Here is a 13,337-nt window from a genome sequence, read left to right on the forward strand (position 1 = left end):
ACAATACAAGGGTATTGCGCATAGACAAGCAATGTTTTTTGCGCTTGTGCAAATCACTAATTTTTTCCATCTTATTAATACTTGTGATGTGACGGTTGCTTACCATCACATCGAAAGTTTCGATGGTGGAAGTCCAGTCATTATTTGATGATGGGCTTCCGATGTCCATCCCTAGTAATCCATGAGCATACCGCTTTAAAGGGATGACATTGTAAGCCTATATAGTAGAGCAGTGTGTTGTTTAAAGCAAGGGCAGACAACGTACAATTCACCATCTGCTCTGCAAAATTTGTGACGAGGGGCTTTGTAGTACCAGCGTGCGGCGGGCCTATCACAATCACATGCTAAATGAGTAGATCAGAAGCTTGTTTTACTGCTGTAGGCGTGGTTGTATTGTTTGGGACCAATCACGCGCTCTGTCGGTAGATTAGGGGGCGTGTCTATGATTTGTAGGCGTGGTTATATCATGAGGTGCCTATCACGAGCTTTGTCGGTAGATAAGGAGGCGTGTCTATGCTCTATAGGCGTGGTTATGGTATCTGTGGGCCTATCGGATGCTGTGCTGGTGGATTTGGGTTGGGTCGGAAAGCACGGGGGAGGTGTTCGCCGTTTATTCTGCTCCCGTTGTTGTGCTTCCTATTGCAGCGGGTCGGATCATGGCTGCCGTCATGTCACCCGTGCGGCCTCCATGCGACAGTGATCCAGCCACCCCTGCACCGCCCTCCCTAAAGGTGACACGTTTGGACCTGTATTCAACTGTACATACAAGACGTGTGTGTGTAATTCCATAGGCCTGTGTGTGTGTATGTGTGAGCACTCTCCTCCAGCCTCTGCTATCGTTCACTGTGTACCACAGTATCCCCTGGGTTATCACCATATGTTTATTGTGGGTGTAGTGTGTTTAGTTAGTATGAATGTAGTGCTTACCTATAGTGGGTAACGATTGTTCCATTATTACAGAGCTTCTATGGGGTTTATTCATTAAGCATTGAATAGAGTGGAGAAGTTGCCCATGGCAACCAATCAGCTGCTACGTATAATTTTATAAAATGCATCTGGCAGATGTTAAGTAAAAGCTGATTTGGTTACCTTGGGCAACTTCTCCACTGGCTCACTTCTCCACTCTTTTCACTGCTTCACAAATAGATCAGATTCTCTACAGTTAATGCAGTTATCACATTTTGTTTTTATTTTAGAATTGTTGTCTCACTTTCTGTGTCTCTTTCAATATTGAGCCTAGCATTACCTATAGGGCACTACAGACAAAGCGATCAGCTGCTGAGCTGCCCGACCGCCGATACGGTAGACGGGCGACCCGGTGGCGGGGGGAGTGAAGTTTCTTCACTCCCCGCGTCACCCGGCTCATTAATGAACGAGATTGTTCATATCTTTCAGTAATATCGCCCAGTGTGTAGTGCCTATATGTCCTATGGCATAGCATTTTGGTTTGGAACCACTTTAGATGTTTACATGAGGGTGCAATTGAGCAATATATGAAAAAATACTATGATACCAATACAGTTCTCGGCGATGTCCCCTATGAAAAGCGCTGGAACGCTCATAACGGCAGCAAGTCACAACTGCAACATTGCTCGTTTTGTCACTCACCCCTGTGCAGTAAAGTGATCACTGGGGGTAATTCAGACCTGATCCTAGCAGCAAATTTGTTAGCAGTTGGACAAAACCAGGTGTGGCAGATATAACATTTACGTGACTTAAATGTTCCCCACGGGTAGCAATTTATACTTTTTCCTACAGTAAATATTAATTTTTGTTCATATTGTAACTGCTTATATAGTTGTTCACAGTATACCTTGGGCAAAGGACATACCTGTCACAAAAGAATTGTTATAAAGTTGCAGATTGAGCATAACAATACATGTCAAGGGTCACTCATCGAAACGGGTTCCTGTCTATAGACAGATAGTTAAAAGATAGACAGTCATTAGTTAGACACTATATGGTCGACAGTCAAAAGTCACACAATTTTTTTTTTTTTTTTTCTGTTTTTTACAACTTTTGCCTCATTTACTATCCATGTCACACAAACTATTACCTTTTAGTAAAGTTGTGGTGAGCGAAGCGGAATGAGACACCGAGTCCGAAGCGTGGCGAGCGGACAAATTTTACCAATTTTGGGTTAAAAATGTTTAAAAACACAAAAAAAATATTTTTTGTGTTTGACTTTTGACCCTGTCTGACTATGACCCTGTCTGACTATGACCCTGTCTGACTATGACCCTGTCTGACTATGACCCTGTCTGACTATTGACTGTCGACCATATAGTGTCTAACTAATGACTGTCTATCTTTTAACTGTCAATGAGCTATACCACACCCCATCGAAACAGTCTTTTTTTGCCTTTTATTTTTTTAATGTAGATTGCTTATACCCCTTTTACACCAAGCTTTTGACTCGGGTTCTTGCTTGGTTAATCGGGGTCATGGCTCGGTTTAAAAGGGTTTACCTGGGTCCAGTGACCCTGGAATCCAACCTAGCTATACAAAAAGAAGGAGAGTATACACTGCGCTCACAGATAACAGCAGTAAAGGTGTACAAGGAGATGTCCCTCTTTCTCCACAGATACACTTAGAACAAAAACAAGAGTCCACCCTCCGCTGCGCTACCCGTAAGTCCTTAAATGACAATTATTAGAATAAAAATCAGTCCCAAATTCTAAAGTGCTAGCTTGTAGGGTTGGTTCCGGGAAGGCCCCGGTTGCGGTGCACTGTAAACGGGTAAGCCGGGTCGATGTAACCCATTTACAGCATAGGAAAGCCGATACTAAGGGATGATCTCCTCTCCTAGTTCCGGCACTGGACACCTGTGCGCTGACATCACCGACCCGGCAATAAGCCGCGTCCTGGCGCCAATCTGATCAGGGTCGCATCTGTGTTGGAGCCAGCTACAAAATCTCGGGTGTGACCCGGCAAAATTCATTGTAAAAGTGGTATAACCTAGTCTCACACAGAAGCACATCCAATGCCAGTGTCCATATTCAGTGTATTTTTGCATTGTATTTTGATTGCTTTAATGATGTAAATCGTATTCATATTATTAAGAAAAAAGTCTCTGCTGAGGTAAGTTAAAAAATAAGATTTCTCTGGCTGGGTCCACAGGATTATCCACAGGATAACATTGGGATATTGTCGAGCGACAGCGAAAATGGCACCAACACGGTCACAAGCTTTCTGGCCTCCCAGGATGCATTGGGGCCTCCACTATATAGTCCCGCCCACTGAATCAGTCAGATCAGTTTTTTGCTTGGTGCGGCAGGAAGCCGCATGGTCACAGGGCTGCTGTGAAAGCAGCCTCAAGTTTTCATTACTTTATTTTTATAGACTTACTGTTTTTGTTTGAGCGACTTCTCTTAACAGCGTCTTAAACGTGTATTAGAAAGAGTCGCTCCAACAACTCCCCACCGGGTCGCAACAACGCTTACCTTCGCGGTACAGTGCTGTCTCGACGGGCGTCTGTGTCGGATGTTCTAGCAGGTCCAGCAGACGTTACCAGGCTGTGGCCGGAGCATGGGGAGACAGTGAGTATATGGACTTCCTCTTACTAGAGGGGTCAGGACACAGCTACGCTGATTTGGTGGAGACTACAAACAGCGTGTTGATGCGCCGAACATCTCGAGTGTGACAGCGCTACGCTCCGGGGATCATAGGCGCCAGGACTAGGTGAGGCCGCGATCCTGGGAGTTTAAGTCAACAGGGGGTTTCAGACGCTCTCCTGGCCGTCCCTCCTCCGAGTTCATGGCCAGTTCCCGCGGGTCTCTCGTTTCATGAACTGAATAACCTCACTTCCGGCTCAGACGCTACCACGAGGGTACTCGGTCGCAGCTTAGACGCTGCGGTTGTGTACACTGGATATAAACCCGCCCAGACCGAGTCGCAGGCCTTTAGTGTCTGCATGCACGTGGAGTCGCTCAGCGTCCGTGTCCGTTGGTGAGCGTCCGTGTCCGTTATCAGTTACCAAGAGCGGCAGTGTACACCAGTAGCGTCTGAATCCACTCAGCGTCTTTCGAGCGTCTTTGCTTGGATATGGAAGTGTGGTGAGTCTCCCTGTATCCCGCTCCCTGGAGGCAGGGTATACAGTACTAAAAATTCCTTCTACTTCTTAGTGTGCACTGTTAATTTTTAGTACCTATTGCATATGAGACCTGTATATTACTGTGTTTTCTGCATGTTATGTTGAAAAAGAACCAGTTAAACAGAAGTACAAATTTCCTACTTATGTATAAGTTATTATGGAGGTTGTATTCTCATATGACAATGTCTAATGCTTTAACATGTGACTGACTGCTAGTATGTGTGCTGACTTTTCTGTGTAATGTCAGTCCTGTTCTGACCCTCAAATCAGGTGCACTGTGGTCAGATTGATTTCACCTCTATATACTGATTATAGGGTGTGGTTCAGTCACAAAATTGTGTAGTCAATATCAGAAAAAATGTCTGTGAGCGGCAAAAGTGATGAGGAGAATTTCTCAAGCACTCCTACAGCCCTAACATGCTTATCTTGTAAGTCAGGGGTAATTGATATGATTCAATTGGTCACTTATGAGGGTTTGTGTGCAAACTGTTTCGCTTTTCAGCGAAGTAAAAAACAGGAGTTAGTTCAACCTCCAGTAGAGCCACCATGGAATATGTTCGCAAAGACTCTGTCTTCAATAGCGGACAGGTTAGCTCCAGTAGCACCACCTCAGGGGTTAGGTTAAACTATGAACCCATACATTCAGCTCCCTTCCTATGGTTTGGTTCCAGTAGCCTCTACAAGCAACCAAGGGGTAGGTAAGACTAAGACAGATACGTCTGTATGGCAGACTACACAAGAGGATACATCGGATGATGATGCGGAAACAATAGATTCAACTCCGTATGATGATCAGTCGCAGAGCTTTAGTTCAGATGATGTAGCTGAACTCATTAATGCAGTAAAGGCTGTGCTTTCTCTGGAAGAACCAGCCAAGACAGCGTTAAAAGCAAAAGCACCTGTATTCAAACGAACAAAGTCAGTGAAAGCTGAATTTCCAGCGTCAGAGGAGTTGACGGAAATGATGGATGAGTCTTGGGCAGCGCCCGGTAAAAAGTATAAGATTCCTAGGAGATGGGATTCTTATTAGCCATTTCCTGCTGGAGATTGTTCGAAGAGAGAAGTTCCTCCAAAAGTAGATGCACATGTTCTGCGACTCGTGCACAAATCTGCTTTGCCACTGTAATCTACCTCTTTGAATGATGTCACAGACAGGAGGGTAGAGAGCCTATTGAAAAATATTTTTTCTCTTGTGGGTGCAGTGGTAAGACCTGCTATGGCTTCGGCCTGGGTAGCAAAGGCAATGGGCGAATGAATAGAGGAACTAGAGAATGACATCCCCTCTCCTACTAGGGAGCAAGAGGATCGTCTTTGCCGTTTAAGACAATCTGCCCAGTATTTAGAAGAAGCAGCCATTGATGTAGGCACTGTTGCTTCTAAAGCTTCAGCCCTGGCAGTAGTCGCTCGCAGAGCAGTCTGGCTACGGACCTGGAAGGCAGATGTGGAGTCCAAGAAGGAATTGGAAGCATTGCCTTTCATGGGTAATATATTATTTGGAAAACCTTTATCGGATATCCTAGAGTCAGAGGCTGAATCGAAGAAGGTCAGATTTCCGGCTACCTACAACCCTAAGTCCAAGGGTTTAAAATTTCGCTCATTTCGCTGGCAAAGCAAAGCGAAAGATAAAGAGGAGCCTAAACAACCCCAGTTTAAATCCAGGGGTAAGAAGCAGTGGGCTAGCAAAAAGCCAGCTTCCAAACCTGAACAAAAGCCCTCAGCCTGAAGAGACGGGCCTCCGCCTGGAGGATTCCAGGGTTGGGGGCCGACTCCTGCAATTTGCACACACATGGCAACAGTCAACAACAGATGCCTGGGTGCAGAAGGTAGTATCTCAGGGGTATGGGTTCCCATTCAGGAGGCAGCCTCCTCAAAGATTTTTTTTCACCAGCCTGTCTCGTATAGAGTCGAAGGCCAATGCCCTGCAAGAAGCAGTCCAAAAATTACTGCAGTCAGGTGTGATTGTCCCAGTACCTCCATCACAAAAGGGACAGGGGTATTACTCCAATCTGTTTCTAATCCAGAAACCAAATGGGTCATATCGACCAATTCTAAATCTGAAGATGTTGAACAATTACATATGGATCCCGAAGTTCCACATGGAGACGTTACGCTCCATAATGTTGGCTATGGAACCGGGAGACTATATAGTATCTCTGGATGTGCAGGATGCTTACCTACATGTGCCTATAGCACTATCACATCAGTGTTACCTCAGGTTTGCCATCCTCAAGGAACACTTCCAGTTCCAAGCTCTGCCCTTCGGGCTAGCTACAGCACCCAGAGTGTTTACCAAGATCATGGTGGTTATGGCAGCTTGTCTGCGCAAACAAGGGATAAGGATATTCCCATACCTAGACGACCTATTAATCTTAGCACAGTCGCAAGATTTACTGTTGAGCCATCTCCAACAGACGATAGTTTGTTTACAGAGACACGGGTGGCTCATAAATTGGGAGAAGTCGTCCCTGAATTCATCACAGCGGATGGTTCATTTGGGAGCCATATTGGATTCAGACCTACAGAGAGTTCTCTTACCAGAGAAGAAAATAGTCAAGGTGCAGGTCATGGCTCAGGAAGCGTTGCAAGCCCAGACAATGTCAGTCCATGCAGCAATGCGGCTGTTGGGTCTGATGGTATCAACGTTCGACATGGTGGAATATGCGCAATTCCACTCCAGACCATTGCAGCATCTCATTTTGACAAAATGGAACGGAAATCATCAAACAATAAAGATGATAAAGATTCCAGTAAATGTAAAAAGGTCTCTAGCATGGTGGCTACAGACAGACCATTTAAACAAGGGGAGACCCTTTTGGATAAAAGAGTGGCAAGTCCTGACGACAGATGCCAGCCTGCAAGGTTGGGGGGCGGTACTCTGAAGCCTATGGTTCCAGGGAAAATGGACCGCAAGGGAAAGTCGCCTGCCGATAAATCTGTTAGAAATAAGAGCCATTTACTTGGCCCTAGTTCAGGCAAAGGACAATCTACAAGGAAGACCAGTCCAGATCCGCTCAGACAATGCGACGGCAGTAGCATACCTAAATCATCAAGGAGGGACTCACAGCAAGAGTCTGATGGAGGAAGTAACTCCCATTCTAAAGTGGGCAGAACTCCATCTCCCAGCATTGTCAGCAGTATTTGTCCCGGGTGTACTAAATTGGGAAGCGGATTTTCTCAGTCGGCACACCATTCAGGAAACCGAATGGGCACTACACCCAGAAGTGTTTCAGACACTGGTGAACAGATGGGGTCTACCGGAGATAGACCTTATGGCGTCTCGTCTAAACAACAAAGTTCCGAGGTACGGATCAAGAACAAGGGACCCAGGAGCAGTCCTGGTAGACGCACTGTCAGTAGAATGGAGGTTTCAGCTGGCATATCTGTTCCCTCCAATATCTCTGTTACCCAGAGTAGTGAGAAAGATAAAACAGGCAAAAGGAGCAATCATTCTAATAGCTCCAGCTTGGCCAAGAAGGCATTGGTACACAGATCTGTGGAGAATGTCCGTGGAAGCACCGATACTGCTCCCTCAACGTTCAGATCTGTTAATGCAGGGTCCTTGTTGTCACAGTCATCTGGATCGCCTGTCTTTGACGGCGTGGCTGTTGAAACCTCTATCTTAGAGGCTAAAGGATTTTCAAAGCAAGTAATCCAAACCATGCTTAGAGCAAGAAAGCCTTCTTCGGCCCGTGTATATCATAGAATATGGCAAGCCTATATTCATTGGTGTTCTGGAAAAAATTACAATCCAAGAGCCTTTAAAGTAGCTAGAATTTTGGATTTTCTGCAGGCAGGATTGGATAAGGGGTTGAAGGTTGCTTCCTTGAGGGTGCAAGTCTCAGCGTTGACTGTATGGTTTCAGCAGAAGATTGCTGACCTACAGGATGTACGTACTTTTTTCCAAGGAGTAGTGCATATTCAACCTCCATTTGTTCCTCCTGCAGCTCCCTGGGATTTGAATTTAGTTCTTAAATTTCTCCAGGGTCCTTTGTTTGAACCACTTGAGAGAGCAGATCTTAAGTGGTTAACGGTTAAAGTTCTTTTTTTACTGGCAATGGCGTCAGCCAGAAGAGTGTCAGATGTCAGATTTAGGAGCATTATCATGTAAGTCTCCTTTCCTAAGTTTTTTTCCAGACAGAGCAGTTCTCAGAACGAGATCTAGTTATCTTCCAAAGGTGGTGTCAAAGTTTAACCTGAATGAAGAGATTGTAGTCCCAGCTTTTCAGGTATCGGGACTATCTGCGGGAGAAGCGTCACTGGACGTGGTCCGGTCTTTAAAAATCTACATAGATCGTACTAGTGCCATCAGGAAAACAGATTCCCTCTTCATCCTCTACGGATTCCATAGGAGAGGTTGGCCTGCTAGTAAACAGACGCTGGCGAGATGGCTCCGAATGGTAATATCTGAAGCTTATTCTCATGCAGATCTCCCTATTCCGGCTAATGTCTCTGCACACTCTACACGTAAGGTAGGTCCTTCTTGGGCAACACAACAGGGTGCATCAGCAGAACAGATATGTAAGGCAGCCACATGGTCTTCCATAAACACATTCATCAGACATTATGCCTTGGATACTTTTGCCTCTCATGACGCAGACTTCGGGCGAAAGGTCCTCCTGTGCAATCAGGAGCGTCCCCACCACTAAAATGGCTTTGGGAATCCCAATGTTAACCTGTGGATAATCCTGTGGACCCAGCCAGAGAAATGAACGTTATGGTAAGAACTTACCGTTGATAACGTGATTTTTCTTATGTCCACAGGTATCCACAGGGATCCCACCCGGACGCATCTGATTTGAGGATCTAGACAAACACTAAAAACCTCTTCCTTCTTGTATGGAAGGGTGTGCATGTGTGTTCTTATCGCCTGTACAGGTCTCTACCTAATGTTCCTGCCTATAATCGCTGTGGAAAGAACTGATCTGACTGAATCAGTGGGCGGGACTATATAGTGGAGGCCCCAATGCATCCTGGGAGGCCAGAAAGCTCGTGACCGTGTTGGTGCCATTTTCGCTGTCGCTCGACAATATCCCAATGTTATCCTGTGGATACCTGTGGACATAAGAGAAATCACGTTATCAACGGTAAGTTCTTACCATAACGTTCATTTTAAACCTACCAGTAAATCTTTTTCTCTTAGTCCGTAGAGGATGCTGGGGACTCCGTAAGGACCATGGGGGTATAGACGGGCTCCGCAGGAGACATGGGCACTATAAAGAACTTTAGAATGGGTGTGCACTGATTCCTCCCTCTATGCCCATCCTCCAGACCTCAGTTAGAGAAACTGTGCCCATAGGAGACGGACAGTACGAGGAAAGGATTTTTGTTAATCTAAGGGCAAGATTCATACCAGCCCACACCATATAACCTGGAATATACGCAACCAGTTAACAGTATGAACAAAGCAGTATCAGCCAATGACTGATCTTAACTGTAACATAACCCTTATGTAAGCAACAACTATATACAAGTCATGCAGAATATGTCCGCACTGGGACGGGCACCCAGCATCCTCTATGGACTAGGAGAAAAAGATTTACCGGTAGGTTTAAAATCTTATTTTCTTTTACGTCCTAGAGGATGCTGGGGACTCCGTAAGGACCATGGGGATTATACCAAAGCTCCAAAACGGGCAGGAGAGTGCAGATGACTCTGCAGCACCAATTGAGCAAACATGAGGTCCTCATCAGCCAGGGTATCAAACTTGTAGAATTTTGCAAAAGTGTTTGAACCCGACCAAGTAGCCGCTCGGCAAAGCTGTAAAGCCGAGACGCCTCGGGCAGCCGCCCAAGAAGAGCCCACCTTCCTAGTGGAATGGGCCTTTACCGAATTTGGTAACGGCAATCTAGCCGTAGAATGAGCCTGCTGAATCGTGTTACAGATCCAGCGAGCAATAGTCTGCTTAGAAGCAACCTTGTTGGCTGCATACAGGGCAAACAGTGCCTCTGTTTTCCTAATCCGAGCCGTCCTGGCTACGTAAATTTTTAAGGCCCTGACTACATCAAGGGACTTGGAATCCTCCAAGTCTCCCGTAGCCACAGGCACCTTAGGCAAAAATTGAGGACGAGTCCTCAACTCAGCTCTATCCACATGGAAAATGAGATAGGGGCTCTTATGAGACAAGGCCGCCAATTCGGACACCCGCCTTGCAGATGCCAAGGCCAACAACATGACCACCTTCCAAGTGAGAAATTTTAATTCAACTGAAGAGGCTCAAACCAGTGAGATTTCAGGAACTGTAACACCACGTTAAGGTCCCATGGTGCCACTGGGGGCACAAAAGGAGGCTGGATGTGTAGCACTCCCTTTACAAAAGTCTGGACTTCTGGGAGAGAAGCCAATTCCTTCTGGAAGAATATAGATAGGGCCGAAATTTGTATCTTAATGGAGCCTAACTTTAGGCCCATATCCACTCCTGTCTGTAGAAAGTAGAGAAAACGGCCCAAGTGGAAATCTTCCGTAGGAGCATTCTTGGCTTCACACCAAGATACATATTTCCTCCAAATACGGTGATAATGTTTCGCCGTCACCTCCTTCCTAGCCTTTATCAGAGTAGGGATGACTTCCTCCGGAATACCTTTCTCAGCTAGGATTCGGTGTTCAACCGCCATGCCGTCAAACGTAACCGCGGTAAGTCTTGGAACACGCAGGGCCCCTGCTGCAACAGGTCCTCCCTGAGAGGAAGAGGCCATGGATCTTCTGTGAGCATCTCCTGAAGATCTGAATACCAGGCCCTTCGAGGCCAATCTGGAGCAATGAGTATTGTCTGCACTCTTTTTTGTCTTATGATTCTCAATATTTTTGAGATGAGAGGAAGAGGAGGGAACACATAGACCGACAAACACCCATGGTGTCACCAGGGCGTCCACCGCTACTGCCTGAGGGTCCCTTGACCTGGCACAATACCTCCGAAGCTTTTTGTTGAGGCGTGACGCCATCATGTCTATTTAAGGAAGTCCCCAAAGACTTGTTATCTCTGCAAAAACTTCTTGATGAAGTCCCCACTCTCCTGGATGGAGATCGTGTCTGCTGAGGAAGTCTGCTTCCCAGTTGTCCACTCCCGGAATGAATACTGCTGACAGAGCGCTTACGTGATTTTCTGCCCAGCGCAGAATCCTGGTGGCTTCCGCCATTGCCACTCTGCTCCTTGTCCCGCCTTGGCGGTTTACATGAGCCACGGCTGTGACGTTGTCTGATTGAATCAGAACCGGTAGGTCGCGAAGAAGATTCTCCGCTTGTCGAAGGCTGTTGTATATGGCCCTTAATTCCAGTATGTTGATGTGTAGACAAGACTCTTGGCTTGACCATAGTCCCTGAAAATTCCTTCCCTGTGTGACTGCTCCTCATCCTCGGAGGCTCGCGTCCGTGGTCACCAGAACCCAGTCTTGAATGCCGAACCTGCGACCCTCTAGAAGGTGAGAACTCTGCAGCCACCACAGGAGAGACAGCCTGGCCCTGGTGGACAGGGTTATTTTCTGATGTATTTGAAGATGGGACCCGGACCACTTGTCCAGAAGGTTCCACTGAAAAGTCCTCGCATGAAACCTGCCGAAGGGGATGGCCTCGTAGGTCGCCACCATTTTCCCCAGTACTCGGGTGCATTGATGTACTGACACTCTATTCGGTTGTAACAGGTCTCTGACCATGTTCTGGAGTTCCTGGGCTTTTTCCATCGGGAGAAAAACCCTCTTTTGTTCTGTGTCCAGAATCATGCCTAAGAACGACAGCCGAGACGTAGGAACCAACTGTGACTTCGGTAGATTTAGAATCCAGCCATGCTGTTGCAGTACTCTCAGGGAGAGCGACACGCTTTTCTGCAACTGTTCCTTTGATCTCGCTTTTATCAGGAGATCGTCCAAGTACGGGATAATTGTGACTCTTTGCCTGCGCAGGAGCACCATCATTTCCGCCATTACCTTGGTGAAAACCCTTGGGGCCATGGAAAGCCCAAACGGCAACGTCTGAAACTGGTAATGACAGTCCTGTACAGCGAATCTCAGGTATGCCTGATGAGGAGGATATACGGGGACGTGAAGGTATGCATCCTTTATGTCCAGTGACACCATAAAATCCCCCCCTTCCAGGCTGGAGATAACCGCCCTGAGCGATTCGATCTTGAACTTGAAGCTTTTTAAGTACAGGTTGAGGGATTTTAAATTTAGAATGGGTCTGACCGAACTATCCGGTTTCGGGACCACAAACAGGGTTGAATAGTACCCCTTTCCCTGTTGAATTAGGGGAACCTTGATAATCACTTGCTGTTGACACAGCTTTTTAATTGCCGCTAAAACTATCTCCCTCTCTGGGGTAGAAGCTGGTAAAGCCGATTTGAAGAATCTGCGAGGAGGCACGTCTTCGAATTCCAGCTTGTAGCCTTGAGATACAATTTCCATCGCCCAAGGATCCACGTCCGACTGAACCCAGACGTGGCTGAAAAGTCGAAGACGTGCCCCCACCGGCGTAAACTCCCTCAGTGGAGTCCCAGCATCATGCGGCGGATTTAGTAGAAGCCGGGGAGGACTTCTGTTCCTGGAAACTAGCAGTAGCCGGCATTCTTTTCCCTCTACCCTTACCTCTGGCGAGGAAGGAAGATCCCCGACCTCTTCTGGACTTATGCGACTGAAAGGACTGCATTTGATACTGTGGTGTTTTCTTTTGCTGCGGGGGAACATAAGGCAAAAAGGTAGATTTACCCGCGGTAGCTGTGGAAACCAGGTCCGTGAGACCTTCCCCCAAATAAAACCTCACCCTTGTAGGGCAAAACTTCCATATGCCTTTTTGAGTCGGCATCACCCGTCCATTGGCGGGTCCACAGTGCTCGCCTAGCCGAAATTGCCATGGCGTTGGCTCTCGAACCTAGCAGCCCAACGTCTCTCTGAGCATCTCTCATATATAAGACTGCGTCTTTAATGTGACCTAAGGTCAATAAAATGGTATCCCTATCTAGGGTATCAATATCAGCTGACAAGGTATCTGTCCAAGATGCTACAGCGCTACAAACCCAAGCCGATGCTATTGCCGGTCTGAGTAAAGCACCCGTATGTGTATATATTGATTTCAATGTTTCCTGTCTGCGATCAGCAGGATCCTTGAGGGCTGCAGTGTCTGGAGACGGTAGCGCCACCTTCTTGGATAAGCGCGTTAAAGCCTTGTCCACCCTGGGGGAGGATTCCCACCGTACCCTGTCCTGTGCAGGGAAAGGATACGCCATAAGAATTCTTTTGGGAATCTGCAGTTTCTTGTC

At 46.8% G+C, this 13,337-nt stretch overlaps 1 protein-coding gene across 4 annotated transcripts in view; it reads left to right on the forward strand.

The window, feature by feature from the left end:
* Positions 1–536: 536 nt before the first annotated feature.
* PHF10 (PHD finger protein 10) overlaps positions 537–13,337 on the forward strand; it is a 368,645-nt gene continuing 355,844 nt past the window's right edge. For 2 of the 4 annotated variants that reach the window (XM_063917747.1, XM_063917748.1), the window contains exon 1: positions 537–731. In XM_063917747.1, the coding sequence (XP_063773817.1) occupies positions 555–731 (177 nt within the window). In that variant the 5' untranslated portion in view covers positions 537–554. The remainder of the gene's footprint in view (positions 732–13,337) is intronic. The other 2 variants (XM_063917745.1, XM_063917746.1) reach the window with 1 other exon arrangement.

The sequence above is a fragment of the Pseudophryne corroboree genome, chromosome 4 (genome assembly GCF_028390025.1).
Source record: "Pseudophryne corroboree isolate aPseCor3 chromosome 4, aPseCor3.hap2, whole genome shotgun sequence".
Classification (NCBI taxonomy): Eukaryota; Metazoa; Chordata; class Amphibia; order Anura; family Myobatrachidae; genus Pseudophryne; species Pseudophryne corroboree.